Source organism: Macrosteles quadrilineatus, unplaced genomic scaffold (genome assembly GCF_028750875.1).
Source record: "Macrosteles quadrilineatus isolate MER2022 unplaced genomic scaffold, UCM_ALF_1.0 Scaffold_5__1_contigs__length_97177068, whole genome shotgun sequence".
Classification (NCBI taxonomy): Eukaryota; Metazoa; Arthropoda; class Insecta; order Hemiptera; family Cicadellidae; genus Macrosteles; species Macrosteles quadrilineatus.
The window spans coordinates 60,454,762-60,473,415 of NW_026542598.1; the positions used below are offsets into that span (position 1 = coordinate 60,454,762).

Below are 18,654 nucleotides of genomic sequence, written 5' to 3' on the forward strand. Positions count from 1 at the left end.
AATTTGTAGCTCAAATGCTTGACTAACCCTTTACAACTAATGAGGAACACAACTAACCCGTTTGAAAACAATAGACAAGCAACTAAGTTAGCTTATGATTACCATCATATAACACCTCAACATACAACAACGCTGGGTGTTGTTCATGTCATAACTCACCATAACAACACCACGTATCTGCATCCGTACTAATGATTTTTATTTTACATAAAATTTTATATTGCCCGTGTTTACTATATGTGATTTAAAGTCTTATGTTTTAAAGAGGGCTTTTCTTTTTACCTTGGTAATGATAATGAATAAATGATAATAAAACTTGATAATGAACCTGTAGACTCTAAACTAATGGTCACCTGAAAAAACAGGTTCATTTGAAAATACGAAATTAATTTTTACTCATCAATGGAGTGTGGTAAACGCCTATTATGAAAAAACTGTACAAAACGCAGACATGTAGCACGTTCGGGAAAACTAAATTCCATAAATCAATGTTTTATTTGTGTAGGAGCTGATCTCTTAAATAAATAATATTTTTATGCAGTTTTATTTGACATTTCATTAAATGGTATTATACTAAAATTATTTACTAACTGTTTAAACCTAGAGTGTACAAGTGAACTTAGGCTTTTACAAATTATTACGCTCGTTGTGGTCAATTGTTTTCCAATAAAATACAACTATTACACAAATGGATGGAACTAATGGATCTTGGTACTCGTACAAAGAGGCAAAGAGTTGTTCCGCGTATAATCTCCATTCCACACGAATGAGTTGGAACGTACTTTGTTCTTTTAAATTATCTGTTGTCGAACTTGTTCTTTCTCCTCCAGTGAATCGAGACCACGTTTTTGAATTATAACTTTCAATGTTTCCACCAGATTCAACATTCGACGTTTGCTAGGTAAATAGCTCAATTTGTGTTTGTACTTTTATTTAGTTTCAAAGCCAGTGGTGTTTTTTAAGGGAGAAAACTTTGCTTTTGAAGCAAAGCTATACGATCTCTTCAAATGTTTGTATATTCCGAGGTTGTAAGATATATCATTTTGACACATTCTGAACGCTAACAGTTAGAAAAATGCCTACAAGATAAAACTAATATCTATGGTAATGGTAAGGGTAAAGTGCCTGCCACAAACCGCCGTAGAAAAATAGTATATTAAAATAACTTTGTTCTAAAAAAAAATGTAAACTATATGTTTGTTAGCCTTATGCATCAATTGGACCTCGCCGACAAGTTTTTTAAACTTGGTGAGGCCAAGCTGTTGTAATTTCCATAATAAATATATTTGAATTTGAATGGTAATAATGCTGAGGGCCATAGAATAAAAAGTGTTTAAAAACGGATGTTCCTATCTGTATCCATAAATATAGATAGGTATTATCCTTGATTGTTTATTTCCAAATACCATTTAGCTACTTTTTCATTTATTTCACGTTTCAAGACAGTGAAAAGGAGAGATAAAAGTGTTTTAAGTGTTTATTAAACATTTTACGAGACATTATTGACTTAAATTTTAGGATGTTGAATTAAATTAGCTCTATCTACACTGAAAGCCCCTGTGAATATGTCCCGACCGAACGGAATTGGTTATGACTAAGTTCATTTAATTAAATAAACTGTTAAATTGGGAAAATTTGAATTTTTAAATTTTTACAAGTATAAAAAAGTAACATAGAAATGCATAATTTATAATGTGAGGTGAGTCGGTGGTGACCGTGGTGACACGGACTTCGGGTCCAAGGCAGCGATGTCGTCAGTTCGGATCTTGGTATTTGCTACTGCTATTTTATCAGTGCACTTCACTCTTGTACTGTATTGTTTGGAAGGATAGCTTAAGTAAATTAAATCAATTACCATAAATCAAAGCTGGCTAGGCAAGAGTGTTCTGGTCTGGGTAAAAGATCCCCGTCCTTCAGGTCCCCAGTAACCTCCATTTTAACTAAATTATTGGTAGCAGATTCAGCACGCTTTAGTCCAGATATAGCAATCCTCAATCCCTCAGCATCAGCCCAATATTCCCTTCATAATTCCCTATATTCTCTACAGTTTCCTACAATTACCCACCAACCCTCATCAACCGCTACAAAATTCAAGGTTAAAAGATCCACCAACCAAAAAAGTGTACTTAAAACAGATAAATCCACTGAATACGTGTATTATAAAAGCACACACTCTGTACACACTTTACACTTATGGTTTAGTTACTAACCTATCAAACCTAGTATAGCAATAAAATAACCATGCAAAAAAAAGTATTGGAAAAGGCCTAACATCGTTAATATACGCACAGAGTAATAATGAAACAGGTAAGTGCGTTACAACGTGATAAAGTAACGGTATTGTCATCCGGGCAATATTTACACTTTAATTATGACAAGTGAATATTTAAACACAATGGAAGAATGAATAGAGCCATCAAAGCGACATCTTGGCAGACGTCTTCGCCCGTTCTGACCTCACATACCTACTTCTGCTTCCACTCAATGGCTCTGGAACGCACGTGACTTATTTTTAACATAGTTAATTTTAAACATTTCTCTAATTGATTTTTACGGGTCCGAAAGGGGACTACCTATAATCTGCGCATTTCGAGTTATTTAAGTAGGCCTACCACCATTCAGTCTGTTATACCTGAAAATAATGCATGGAACTGATTTGTGGGTAAATTTAGAATCTGGGATATCTTCTAGAAATTTTTACGATGTTCAGTTTAAATTTAAAGTTAATGGGAGAAAAATGTTTAATTTTGCTGGTACCAGTTGTTATTGCATGCATAGGTGACAATGGCTGTAATTGAATTGACTACGCATTAGGGTAAACCAAATTAATAACAGTTTAAGTATCTTTAAGTTGTTATTTTATTTTAGTATTAGTGAGACTCGTGAAGTTAAGAGTTGTGAATCAACCGCTAAAAAGTCTGAATTTCATAATGGTAATGTAATTGATATAATCGGGAAATTTTCTGTTAATTCACTACCACTAGTTCTAGAGCAATCATTAATTAAACTTTGGTTGGGTTAGGTTAGTATAGAGTTAGAAAACCTATCCTAACCTAACCTAACCCAACCAAATTCCAAGCAGTGAATTAACGGAAAAGGTCCATTTAATCGGTACCAAACTATTCTTGTATGTTTAACTTAAATGTAAAACAAAGACTAGGAACATAATGGAGCAAACGAACGAAACCTCTTGCTACATAGGAGAAATAAATACCGCTCTGTGTGCATGCGTGTGTGTGTGTGTGTATGTGTGTATGTGTGTGTATGTGTGTTGTGCTGTTGACGTATCGGATCGCCCCGGGGTGCTGTCCACACACGTAACACGAACTGTCTCTACCAATGTCTTGCTGTCTTCAGTCTGTTACCTAATTTGGCTCTCTCCGTTTAGGTTTGAAACCATTCCTTATCTAAATTTAAACTATACCACTTGGGATTTATGTATATGACATTTTGTCCATGAAAACTGTTTGATTGAAAAATAAATAAAATTAGAAGTAACCAAAAAATAACCAAACGTCAAAGGCAGCCAGAAAATGTGATTTCTAAGGATTAAGTTGAAAATAGATATACACTCCAAACAATAAGAATGTGATTTATGCTTATTAGGAATTGAGATCCATCGACAACCGTTTTAAAAATATATTCTATTTTACTGAAAATGCTCTCGATTGATTAAGCATCATATTGAGTGCAATTAAATGTAGGTAAAAATGGCCATGCTGTGTGATGTGATATTAAAAGAATTGAGAAACATAAATATGGAACAAAATTATCATAATAATATGTTTTTTCTCTACTGTCTATAAGAGTGGAAAACGATAGACACAATAGACTAAACCAAAACAACTGCAAAACAACGATATAATATATTATTATACCGCCACACCAAAAAGAGGACTAGGCAAATAAAAAACATACACAACAAAGTACCTACGAAAAATAATCATCAAAGTTTTAAGCAATAATATTAATTGTCTAAAATTTTGAAATTCCTTATGTAATCATAATTCTTAAATGTCTTCATATTTAAAAAATAAGTGGTAAAAGGTTTGCACCAAATACAATTAATTGTCCAACACATATTTCAAAAAGTGGTGTTAAAGTTCACACAAAAACGGCCGACGTAGCATAACTAGCCTAGATGAAATTAAAATCACGTTTAAAGACAAAGTCCGTAAACTAAATCTGATGGGTTTTGATTAAAAACAACCCGTTCAGCTGGACCCGCGGAGTTATTTTGAATTCGGATGAAGGAGTGACTAAGCCGTAAAGCTATTTTAACAGCCGCAGGTGTACGTGTTGATTATGTGAGTTTATTGGTATTTCACTGGCAAATGTAAACCACATTAGCCATTCGTCAGAAACCTATATAACTAGGAGTGTATGAGTTTATAAGCTACGACGATATATTCGCTTTTGCCACTTTATAGCGTTCTATTTGAAGAAACTAGTTGGATTACTTTAACCACTGCAACAACATTTGTACATTTGATGATTGTAAATTTATCATTGAGTCAAAACTCTTATCTAATATAGTACAAATCGTGTTTTGAAGAAGGAAAATATATTTGAGTAGTGTGCCAAATTTATCATTATAATATGCTAAAGTTTTTTTTCACCCATTTATTCTGTTTGCTCTTTACTTTATCCATCAAATATTAATCACATTTTTTTACTGGCTATCTAAATACGCACCTGCAACTACCCACTTCCTCTTTTTGAATGATAAATTATTACCTACTCACAATTATCAACCTATTCTATGATGAAAGTTAACAATTACGGAGTATTTTTAAAAATATATATTTACTAGTCGATATATTTGTCTAGTGGTTTTTGCTTCTCGAATCATTTACTTAAGCTAGCGTATTCAGGCTGCAAATTAACTTTACATTAATAATATTTTGTATACCGTAGCGTTATGAAAATTGCACTAGATGATTCAGTCCTGAAGTGGATAGGACGGAGAGATTAAGAAGAAGTTTTGTTTCCGAGAGTAGAAGACACAATGCCGCCATCCCCCTCAAAAGCTCAGATCATTGTCCGCCGCTTATCCAGCGAAACTTCTTAAGCTCCAGAACCCGTCGTGTTTAGTCGATGTATTAATTTTAATTCAATTAAAAAAACAAAGGTGGTGGGTTATCTTTGTTCTAAATTCCCCTATTTAACTCCAAGTTGTTGTCTTCGAATTATTCATATTGTTGGTAAGATATTTTCTCACACTCAATGATCGAGTTAATTGAAACATTTTGTATGTGAATTTATCAAATTGTGTTGAACTTGTTTAGATGTGTGATTGAATGTCCATAAAACAAATTATTTGAAAATCTCAAAGTGCTGGATGTATTTTGTTTATATTTCACATATAATGTGAAACTTATAATGTGCCATCTCAACAAGTTAGATGAATGATTATATAAAAAATATTAAATATTCTAACGGTATAGTAGCCTCTGGATGGCTAAATTTAAGCTAAATAGATGGTTACGGGTTACCTTGCTTCGTCGAGTGGTCCTTTTTTAGTAGTACACTACTATTAGTTTCGAACTTCTGATGATGGCTTGTAGTGTACTACTGAAAAAGGACCACTTGACGAAGCAAGGTAACCTAAACCATTTATATTAAATGATCGCTCAACCATTTGTGTATCCTTAATCCTTTACTTTGTGTGGCAATTATTGTTAAGGTGAAAAAATCATTCTCTACTTAAGTTTTGTAGGAAATCATTATTTTTCAAGGGACCAACAAATACTGTATCAATGATAAATTGCATCTAGGTATTAGCTAGGAAACTTCATTCGACTCTTAAAACATTTAGGCACTATACCTAATAAAAGCTCTTCAAAAAGTCTTAGCATATGTCTAATCGTTTCCTTCTATAATGCTAGACATCATGCTAAACTAAATATCTAAAAACGGTTGTCATAAGCTTCCCAATCAAAATGTATTCAATCGTCAATCGTTAATTGTAAATTAATTCACAAAAAAAAAAACGGGCCGCAAAAAAAAACAAAATCTGACGTAGCCCAAACAAACTGACTAATCAGCACGATTCTGTTCCAGTCGCTTATTTATATTTCAAACAGCCGAGACAGACGGGAACGTCGAATGTTATTTCAAAGCAGACGGGACGTGTGACTAAGGCGCTAAGCTGTTTTAAACACGCCGGGATTTGAGCGGCGCTTCCGGGAGGTGTGAATGAATTGCGGATGATAACCGTTTGTGTTTATAATGCCGCTTAACCGAGCTGGGAATATTTAACGAACCTTGTATTTTATTTAGAGTGTTTTAATAGAGTTTCTAAAGCTCCGATTGTGATTTTGGGAACGTCGTTGACGAAACTTAATTGAATCAAAACTGTTAGTAGGATATAAAGGGGGGGGGGTATATGAATGACTAATAGGTTACTTAAGTTATGGCAAACGTGTGAATGCTTCGAAAGCTAGGGATAAATCGTATGCTATACGAGAATTTGAAATTCAGACAAGAATGAGCTCTTACATAATAATTATTATGTTTGCATTAAACAAATAATAAAATTAACATAACTCAGAGTCAAAAGTAGTTCACATATAATTTTTATTCCTGTTCCTGGTTTTAGACCATTCAGTAATCGACTCTAGAATAGTCAACAATTCAACATTGTAGAAATGTTAGTCTTATTTGCACATTTTACTTTGTGCTGTACTGGAACTTAATAAAATAGGGTTATATTTACTTCATTCTTACACTTACATTTGGCTATTACAAAAGGCAAATCTCTAGCCAAAGCAGTTGAAAATATACTATTGATTTTACCGTACACAGTGAAATTACGCTATATATTCTTGTAAGTTTAGATAAACTGTATACAAAGCAGTTGTTACTAAATGCATTTTGACATAGAAATTCTTCGAGTGAACAATACGATATAACCATAAATTCCAATGTTTGTAAAAGTATAACATGAAAGTTAGCCAATCGAACTTTTGTATACATCCGTCATAGTATTTATAAATATAAGCAGGGTTGCCATTCATGAAGATTTCATGCCAAACTAGCGTAAAATCCAACGTACTTCTCATCATATGATTGATACAGTTGATGAGATGTCTAATGACCCATTAAACGCTAACTTGCTGCAACTGCCAACCACTTATTTTCATTCTGGACGATCTAAAGGGTAACTCCCTACTAATTTCATGGCTTCTTCATCATTCCATCAGCTTTCATCTTCTATTTACGCACTCCAGGGGTAGTCTACTAACCTGATAATTCGTTTTTCATTTCTTTTTTGCTATAAAACCTATGTAAGGTACAGTACAAGATTTTTTTTACTCGATTAGAGGAACAAAAATATCATTGGCTTTGCATGATGCAAGTCTTCGATTACTATTTAAAAACCCTGCCTTAATATTTGTTTGTTATCCCTCAAAGGAAACCTGAAAATCTGTTCCTGCATGATTCAATACTAACAATTTGGAATTAAAATGAATGTTAGAATTAGATTCATGATCAGTATTTCATAAATAACATTGGTTCAATGAGTAAATCTAAATTTAACAGAAGGTGGAGTTAACATTTTTATTCGATCTATAGGTGTACAATTGCATCTTAGCAATTTAAACGAACGGTGTTTCCTTAAGAGCTTAAACCTATTGTAAAAACGGGGCTATTGCATTATTTATTTGTGGTGACTACTACTCCAATTTTAGGTTGTCCTATATTTCCCTTAATATATATTCGCAAAAGTACCGAAAATTAAATAAATATATTTACCTTTACATCTTGCATTTACATTTTCATGTACCTAGATATTACCTACAACTAGAATTTTCAACCTATGATTTCGTTCCTCAAAACGATGAACCAGAGTTAATCCACTAAACGGACTCTTAAACATACTAATTAGTTATAATTATTTTTTAATATACAAGCTACTAGAGGGTATTCGTAGGGAAGGCTTACCAGCAAGGCGTCCATATCTCTGGAACATCCTCTCCACGTCCGTCTTGCTGCATTGGAAGGTGTTGAGGTTCCCCACAAACACTCTGGAATTGACAGCTTGAGGGTCCTGCGAGTTGGTCTGGTTACCCACCTTACTCATCTTCATTATGCCCTGGAACATGAGAAGAAACCATATTTACTGTGGATAGCTGGATACTTTGTAGGAAAAATAGAAAGGATAATAACATTAAACATATACTTTAGAATGTGTAAATGCTATGAACAGTTTAGGGTATCCAAATATATGAATAGTGTACTATTTCATTAACTATTAGTTTATTCAAACACTTTTTACGCTGGATAAAGTATTTTATATACCATATTGTGAACGTTAATGACAAAATTGTTAATGGTAGGATACAGCTTGGTGTAGTGCTACGAATAACTCGTAGATGGATGGCATTTTTTGAAATGGCTAGAGAAAGTAGTCTTCCACATTCGAGAAACATTATGAGTGTTCGACTACAACAGGTAACGAAAACTAGGAGAAATAGTTTAAGTGGTAGGTTACATGAAAAGGTGCAAGTCACACCCTTGTAAAAGGCCAAGTTATTAGGAAACCAGTAAATCAATAGTAAATCAGTACAATCCGGTAAAAGCTTAACCGACTGGTTTTTCGGGACAGAGACATAATGGTAGTTTCCATTGAACACTGTATAACAGTTTTTAAAATCAGTGAAGGACATAGTGGTAAATTTTGCTAGCCATTGGTGGAAAGTATGAGGCTATAGATAGTAATTGTGAATAAATTTCATGAGTGAATATGAAAATTTATGTAAAAATATATAATAGTTGTTAACTGTTCAGGTTTGATAAATTTACTACTTTTATTATAATGCAGTAACAACTATATTTTGGCATTTTAGATGGAACTAAGCGAATGAATTACGTTTCTCTCCAACTGCCATACTATTTCACCAACTAAGTACATAATGGTGTTTTGCAAACCAGAATTTTCATATTTACTCCGGCATAAAACTTACGAGCAAAATTAGCTTTGAAATCATAATCAAAGCAAGCAAAGTAAACAGCTGTTGTGCTTGGATCCAAGAAGACTTTTGAAAGCTTACAAAGAGTTTATTAAAGTAAAGCCGTCGTCAAGAACACTGTGTGACTGTTTAAATGCTTTAATAGGATTTGTTAAGACAGCGTAAAAACAACCCTTTCTTGTTTAAGAATTCCCTCACTTTATAGACTCTTCCTCGGAGACGCTATTTAATTTTCATAGCGCGTACCTTTAAGAACATTTACCTTTTTGTAAGTTAGTTGTATTCTAAATACTAACCTTGGTATTATGAGAACAAAGAGATGGTAAGAGATGTATTATGGTAAAATATTATGAAAGAGATTCATCATTGTGGATTTATGTTATGGCAATTTCAACTTTTTTTAAATATCGGCAGCAGTTATGTTTTATTGTTAAGTTATAAAAATATGTTAATAAATTTATATTGTCGTGTGCTAGTGGTTCAAAATCTTCTTAAGCTGTATGACTTCCATCAAGTAAAAGTGAGAGGAGTTAGGAGATATATTTGTACTGAGAATCTTCTCACAAGAAGCACTATGTAACAATATTTTAATAAAAATCTTAGACAAAGTTATGATTTTGGAATTGAATCTATCTGTCATAGATTGTATAATTCTATTGGTAATAATTCTTAATATCTATAGGTATGTTGTTCATAGGAATATTTACAAATGGTATTCTATTTCCGTGAATTATTTACAGAGTAAATTTGTAAATGACAAATAAAAAAATAGTCAAACGTAACCGTGGATATTTGTATTTTCGAGACATAAAAATATTCCGCGTGAATAAAATGTGTTTTCAAAGTTCCAACTGCTGTACATTTAAAGATTTACGGCCAATGGTTATAAGAGTTTGATAGCTCTCTTTGTAAGGTAAGTCCAAGGTAGATGTGACGTCACCTGCAGCTATCAGCAACACAAAGGACTCAGCGAGCTGAGATAACGGGGCTTAGAGAAAACACTGTTTGTGGACCTCTTCTGTGATTAAAAACTGTTTAGAGATATTTAAAAACATACGTAGTTGTGTAAATACACACCGTAATGGATTTTAATTCGTTTTCTCGATTCTGATTGCCAAGAGATGAGTTGTTTGTAAATTCGTAACATGGAAAATATCTGAATAAGTCTTTTTATTTCAATCCGTTTCATAAAAACATACATTTTATTAAATCTTGTGGACTAGTTTTAATTTTTGGGTTGTCGATTGATGATTTTAATTTTGACTCAAAAATATCACTTTTAAGTAACGGTTTTAGGTGTATTTGTAATTGATTGTTACAATTACTACTTCCTATAATTTTTAATTTTGTTTATTTTTTATGGAATTGCCTTTATAATATTTATATTTACTCTAAACTTAAATATAGCGTGTTGAGATAAGAAATAAATACGTCGGTTAGACAGTACCATAGCGTAATTTGTATAAAAAATAAGGTGTGTAAGCTTACTGTATATTTGCCATCTTGTATTATTGTGTCAAAAACTCGATTAAAAATTGTAATTTGAACTTCGATTGCTTTATTTTTATTATAGACAAACAGTTAATTAATTTACCCATTCCATTGGATTAACGGACGGTATGTTGTGTCTTGCTCTAAATACAGAACTTGTATTTTTATACGATAATTTACATATTTAATAAATAATATTTTTAAGGTATTTGCATTTTTATACTTTAGGTTAAGGATAATGTATGCGTTTATGTAACTCGCAAATATTTTTTCCCTTGAATTCCTTGATTAAAATAAACATAGGTTCATGTTGTACCACTTTCATTACACTAATGGTTTGTAAATAATAATTCAATAAGGAACCGACAATACAAAATTAATGATAAGTAAGCAGAAATGATTTAACATTAGTATGGCAGGTAAGTATGACGTCAGGATGGCAGGTAAGTATGTCGTCAGGATGCCAGGTAAGTATGTCGTCAGGATGGCAGGCTGCGGATGTTGAACAGGAGACAGGAAACCACTGACAGGACGTCCAGGATGCCCGTTTGTTGTGCATTACTGATTAAACCACAACTCCCTTTGGAACTTACTTGATGACGTCATACGAGAACAACACAAACAACTTATACACGTAACAATGTATACCATCGTGTATATTGACCAATGACTGTAGTTGCTAGTGCTGACTGGGCATTGCTGGAAATTAAAAAAAAAAACTGAAATAATTTTTATGATTGATTCTACAGGGAATGTACGTCATTATAAACACAAACTCATATATTATGCTGAGCGGTGGTTGTACATTGTTAATGTAAAACTACAAATAACGTCTTAATCACATGTAATAGTTGTACAACATCAAAATACAACTATTGTCAGAAAATCAAAGATTATTAACCACGACTCTCTATGGACTTACTTGATGACTTCAAACGAAAAAGACAGACAAATTATAAACTTCTGTGTTTTGATGAATGATAATACATTGTTGGAAATGATCCACTGAATGATGTCCAAGATGTCTTAGAAACGCCATGAAGTCATACGATAACGACAAACGACAAACAGCGTTGTAACTCGTGTATGTTGACATATTATTTATGGTTGTACACTATTGGAATGAAATCACTGATAAATGTCAAAGATCATACCACTACCACATATTTTATGACGTCAAACGAGAATTACTAACAACATGTAATCATCTCATATCAGGGGAGCGAGCTGGTCTACTGGTTAGAGCGCAGGACTTTGGTCCATGAGGTCCCGGGTTTAAATCCCGCCAAACCACCAATGGATTTTATCTAAGTGATGTTGCCACAACCCTTAGGTCTAGCCTGAAGTAATGTGAAAAACAATCCCGGGCTCGTGCCTAGGGTCCTAGGACAAAAGAAATCTTCTCGTATGTTTTGATCAATGGTTAACTAATGTGCTTAGCAAGATAGAAACTGCGTCGAGGGATCTATCAACAGCAAAACAGCGGATAATGACACGTGACTCATAACACTCAAACAGAATAAGAAACCAATGTATTTGAATCCAAAAAAAAGATCCTCAGCGTGATACAGTCCCATAGCGTTGAATATAATATGTTGGAAAGGTTAATACAATATAATGCTTTTCATATAAGATATTAAAATACCAGTTGAAAAAAATATTTAAGTCCTGTTGCCATCAAGTACTCGCCTTTACCTTTTTCACTGCAGAAGGGATTGAGAAAAAGATACTGTAAACATGATTTCATTTGTAGCTCTGGAAGGTAATCATCTCAAAGCTGTACTTTATACTATTTTACTATTTTCTCCAGCTGGATAGCTGAGTGGTTAAAGTGCTCGCATAGAAATAAAAAGTCGCCTTTTATGGTTCTAAACTGGACGAGCTATCCTTAATTATTTTGTTTTTAATAAAAGTACCTGACTAATGAAACACCTGTTCTTATTCAGTAACAAAGCTACACAAGGCATCTCGCTCTTCACTCATAATTCGGTTAAAGTACGCACTTAGGTGGCGTGCCCATCTCAATTAATAAAATGTACCTCAATACGCTCAATTTATAGAAGGATTCATAAGATTTGACTAAAGATGACATTTATTCCCCAAAGCGTAATGCAAAATTTGCATTTACTGCAAAACATGATCAAACATGCAAGACACGAGATCTACTTATGCAAGATTGGACATAAAATGGCGTCATTGACACCTCATACCACCACAGGTTTATCCCACTAAGCTGATACAAACGTGTAAATATTATTTTAGAGTTTTGTTTATTTAGATTATCTTTTTATGTGATACCTTCTTACCTTTTCTGGTAGCGTTTTCAGCATACTAATTGATTTTTTCCGTTGGATGATTTAAAATAATATACGTTAGATTTTAATATTTAAGAAAATTCTGTACATTTAATTAATTAACAGAAATTACCGTATTTATGTACATTCCAAATGTACGTGTACAGTCGAATCTTATTACTCTATGAACTGCTTACAAAGTATAATTTTGTTCTTTTAGCCAACTGTATCATTTGCTTGTTATTTACAAAGTTTTGCAGTGAGACTTAAGATTTTGTAACCATATAACTTAGCACACATTTTTTAGATAATCAAACACCTGTATACCGGTAAATTCAATACTCAATAGAACACACTAACAGTCATTAATTGAATTTTCACGGACCTTTTCCATTGTATAGGATTCTATTATCTATGTGAGGCATCTAAATCTCATCGGCTAATTAAACTAAATCCACTGAATGATTTGATTAAGCTTCAGTGGACTTGAATTTAATCTAAATTTCTAAGTTTTTTTTTACTAGAAGAGGTCCACTGTTTGTGTTTTCTCTAAGCCCCGTTATCTCAGCTCGCTGAGTCCTTTGTGTTGCTGATAGCTGCGGGTGACGTCACATCTACCTTGGACTTACCTTACAAAGAGAGCTATCAAACTACAATTACACGTTGAATTTAATTTCATAACGTTGTTAAAACCTTTCCTGCTAGGGCTGTGTGGTAAGGGGAGAAGAAAACTGCGGTTCTGTTGCTAACGATTGCAAGCTAATCGTATTATATTTGTTGTTAAATTAGTAGTTTGATCATTATGTTATTTAAGTAAGGTTCATTATTTCAGAAAAACAGCTAGACTCACAAAATTAGTTTTTTTACTGTTTGTACAAGGTAAAATATTTTAGATCCATTTTCCTTACATGGTAAAAGATCCGACGTAAACAGTTGTTTACTATGCTGTTTATAATTCGATTGTATTATTAGCAGCTTCAATAAGATTATTAGCTTCATTTTAGAATCTAAAAAATTATGTTTGGTAAAATAATTGTATTCAAAGTTTAGTTTGTAAACCATTTAAATGATTTAAAACTGTCATAAAAAGATTGAAGACAATCATAAGAGTAGTTATTATGAAATGTACGTAGTAATTGCTAATTACTTTATCATAGCTGGAAAATGGGAAAATTCAACGGTTAAAAAAGGTTTTTAACTTCGTTAATACAAGTCAAATAGGTGCACTATTGCTTATATATTTTTTATAAATACTAGTCCTTTGTTTAATGGAAATACACTACTATTAGGAGTAAATAAGAATAACAGTCATATGTTCATAGCAATAAATAATATACATTTTTGTATACTGTAAATTTGGATACGCTCAGATTTTTTTTTTAGATCTTAAATGTTGAGGTTACTCTTAGTCATTACGCAGAACCTTACGTGTGTCTTATTTTTATTTATCAAAAGAAAAACATAATGTTAATATATAATTTACAAGCATTAAATTAGATATTTAGATATTTTAGTTTTCTAAAACATATCGGCTATTTGTTTCTTTGCTTGCACGTCGATACTAAAGTTTTACCTATGTAAAGTGCCTTACATCGATTTATTTAAGTCATGAGTAAGTAAATTAAATAAAACCTGGTAAAGCTGGTGAGTGACTAATTTATAGGAGTAAATTAGATTAATTCAGAATTTAAACTGTTGACAAGTATCCGTGGAATTGACCTCAAAAGTAGGAAAAACTCGAAATGTCTTACTGTAAATAAGTGCTTTAAAATAATGAACAAATTCTCATCCCTTCTTGCTTGAATTGCGCAATTTGTTTCCTTATCTAAATTGAAATTCCCGGTACTTATAGTGCCGTGGAGTTTATTTTAAGATTAAAAAATAAAAGCAGAAAATCTTATGATACACGTCCTTTGTTTTTGGAAAAGAGAATTATCACTTGATCATTTGGTTCTAATAATGAAAAGGTGTGTTCTTCAGAGTTTAAAAATAATTATTTCATGGAAACAGATTTTTGATATTCTCACATTCTTTTAACATTAAATTCTCTCTATTTAATTTTCAACAAGCCATGCTTTAATGCCTGTTTAACTTTACTGTTGTTTTATAATTTTGTTGATGCCATTTTTTATGTGGTATGTTAGTAGTGTACCACTTTTACTGTGTATAGTACAGTGTATATAATTCTTGCTTCTTGGTTCATCAGTGGTTGTATATCAATCAAATTAAACGAATTACAAACGTTTATGCCTTTTAATACACAAGTAAGATAATAAGGTGATTGAATTCAAACTATAAGTGCAAGCAATTTAACAAGTTTAGGATGGTAGTTGTAAATTAATCTAAGCTAGAAAACAATGCACAACATATAAACCTTAACATTTTATGAATAATATATATTGAAAATTGTAACTTTATGCCTCGTATTATACTAAGCCACGTAGTAGCTCCCAGAAACAGGGAAATTAAAACTTACTGCAGTGCAAAGAAGGGGCTTGGGATTGAGGTTATAAAGTTGGGGAGTGTTAACACCCTTGAGTCCCATGGGTTGAACTTATGACCCTCTAGAAGCCGAGAGTCGTGGTATTTAGCTACTTAACTCGACATTTGTGAAAACAGAAGGTTATTTTATCTGTCAACAATCCCATTTTCACTTGAAACCGTTTTTGTAATCAGCCTCTATTGTGGTTGTATACCTCTGAATTATTTTCGTTTGACAAATATAATGCAACAATATAGTGTTTGTAACATTTTGTTCTTGTTTTTGCCATTATCTGGAATCATTTGGTTAAGGTTCTTTTAAACCTGTCATTAATCGTAAATAAACATTAATGATGAATATAAACACAAATAGTTTTGGTAATCAATCATTTAGCTAACTGATATTTTTGTATTGAAATTAGTTACTAATTTTACTTTTAAACTTAAAGAAAAACCTATTGATGGATGTTTAGTTTGTTGATATAAAATATTTTGAAAATTAGGGACCTTTACTTACGTGTGTTTATTAACGTTTCGCTGATGCGTACTTTAACCATCCCGATAGTTAAAACTATTGGATTCCAAATTAACTATTTTATCTCGTATAATTTTCTAATATTAGACACCACACTTTATAGATATATTGTAAGCAATTAGGATACTCAATCAAGAAGAAACAATGATGTATCACAATGTGCAACTGTGTTTTTGATTAAGCTATAATACCAACTATTATTTAAGAAGAAAAACATGTTTTCGTCAAAATAAAAACCTATTAGCGAATTTCCCATATAGGGAATAAGCTATTACCGTAGTACTCATAGTAAGACCTGGACCGGGACCGATTTATTTTTTTTCATTTTGAGGTCCCTAGAAGCCAAAACAACCATCCGTTCAACTTCATTCATATATGTGGTTTTCCCATTTTAGACCCTAAAAACAAAAAAATTTTGCAATTTATTTTTAACCGTTTTGTAGAGCTTAAAAAAAGAAATAAATTAGTATATTGAAGCACTGTTGTATGCCTAACGGTCACGGAGAAAATTCAAAAATGGTGTAATTTAAAATTCTCATGTTATTCTTATGGAGAAAATTAAAATTGTTGTAGTTTGCTTGTTTATAGATATATATTGATCAAATTTGGCAAATTTATTTATTTCATCCTATACTATTGACGTATGGTCAAAAAACACTTTTTACCTTCCCTGTAGCAGAAAACCTAAACACTCGTTAAATCTAATGTTATTTAAATTGGGAATAAATATGTCTTATGGAAATATTTTAGTAAAAATGTAATCAGACAAGTTGAAATTCACTTAGTCTGCAGGTTTGCTGCGGCGGGGGTATTTTTTTGTTGTGGAGTAAAGAAATGCAAATTAATTCAAGTCGAGACCCACGCTAGTTGTTAAATCACATGAAATAGGCTTCAATAAAGTCTTTAATCTAATTTGATAGAGTAACTTAAGGAATCGCAGAGTTTCGCTGGGGAATGTTGCTGGAAGTCAACAGTCCCGGAAGATCAAATAATTTATACCTATGCCGCTAGGTCAAAAACTACAATGTTTGCAGTGTCTGTAGATCAAAAGTCCCAGTAAGTCAAATAATACAGTCCGAGCTAAAAACGTGGTCTATGTTAAAGCAATTGACTTATTGGGAATTTGACCTAATGCAACAGCAGTTTTAATATAACGTAATACGGTAAAATACAAGTTCAGTTTCGCTGAGTCAACAGTGCCAGAAGATCAAAAGCAATAAAAGTGAACGTCGATTCAGTGTAAAGTAGACCTCCTGCAACGCTTACTACACCAACAAAACTCGCTTTTAGTTACTTCGTGTTTTGTCATAATTAGAATTGAGCTAAAAATATCATATTTGGTACATAGCTTATCTATTAAAGCTTCTTGCCAACTGTTTGGTCAACACTGTAAATAGGTATAGCCTTTCGTCAAAATTTGTGGCATAAAATACCCGCAAGGACGATCTGAAAATTTCTGGTTATTATATACGTTTGTAAAAGGAGATCTAATTAATTGTAGAACTATTTTATAAGTTATAATGTAGTCTACATATAAACTGTGTAAATGTATTACGCCTCGGAAGGGTTGAAATCTGTCCAAACTATCATATATATTATTAAACCGTAAATGGGGGTTTTTCAAGATTCAGAATCAACCGGACGATGGATTTTCATTAGTTTTGTTTTGAAAGAAAGACAATTTTGAGAACTAGGGAATTTCAAAGCCATAATTTAAAATTTGTGTCCCAGTTTTTATAAATTAAGTTTTAGTTTTTAAAAAGTCTAGCAGCCGATGCTAACCTTCTCCAATAAGTCAATGCTTCTAGCTAGCTTTTAGTACAATATAATTTGCTTAACGTAACAGCTGTAACATTCAGCATTTGTGACACAAATTCAGCATTTGGAAGAAAATTCAAATACATACTTATGGTTGGCTTATTTTATACTATGTGTAATGCTGACCATTGATACATTTAATTCTTCGGTACGAGGATGGCAGATTAATTAAATATGCATAGTAAAATACAGTAGTAGGATGTTCAAATTATTTTTTAAAGTATTCTTTGTAATCATCGATTTGTTTTAGTCCAATATAATTTGTTTTAACTAACAGCTGGTTGAATGTGCTATGTATACTTATAAAAGGCAAAGCCCTCACTGACACACTCACTCTCACTCACTCATCATCACTAATTCTCCCACTTCTCCAAGTCCAAGTCCAAGTGTATATGATTGTGGCGACTAGCGCCACGTCTGGGGGAAGTGCCTGCTCGCTGGGAGCATATACTTCCGGTCTGCTGTGGGTCCAAGCCCTGGTAGCTCAGCTACCTGTAGACGTCAACGTCGTTCTGGGAGTTAGTCGTCGATCCGGGGGCGGAGCTGCGGAACATCCTCAGCGACCAGGTCCCTGATATGTTCCCACGGAGAGTCATCCGCCGTCTCTTCAAGTCTCGCTCGAAGGCCGTCGACGAAGTCTCGGAGAGTTGTCACTGCTGTGGAGTCCCTGATGACGGAATTCCTCACGTACCAGGGTGAATCTGTCGCCTGCCGGAGAGCCTTGCTCTGGACGACGAGCAGCCTCCGTCTAGCGGTTCTGCAGGTGAGGTGGTACCATGCAGGGGCTGCGTACGTGAGGACAGGTCGAAGCAGGGCCGTGTAGAGTCGGACTCTTGCAGCCGTCGACAACTTCCGTGACTTGAGCAGCGGGCGGATGGCGCCAAGACCTTTCCTGGCGAGGTCGCAGACCCTCTCGACGTGGGGAGTCAGGGTGAGTCGCTGATCCAGCAGGACGCCGAGGTACTTCACCCGGCGCTTCCATGGGATGTCGGCCCCGTCTAGGTGGAGGTGTTGACCATCGTCCTGCCTCCTCGACCTCGTGAAGGAGATGGCCTCACTC

At 33.5% G+C, this 18,654-nt stretch overlaps 1 protein-coding gene across 3 annotated transcripts in view; it reads right to left on the bottom strand.

Annotated features, from left to right (window-relative positions):
• Positions 1 to 18,654, bottom strand: part of LOC128994030 (RNA-binding protein Raly-like) — a 334,709-nt gene that overhangs the window by 195,799 nt on the left and 120,256 nt on the right. For all 3 annotated transcript variants that reach the window (XM_054418232.1, XM_054418230.1, XM_054418231.1), the window contains one exon: positions 7,948 to 8,098. In XM_054418232.1, the coding sequence (XP_054274207.1) occupies positions 7,948 to 8,092 (145 nt within the window). In that variant the 5' untranslated portion in view covers positions 8,093 to 8,098. The remainder of the gene's footprint in view (positions 1 to 7,947; positions 8,099 to 18,654) is intronic.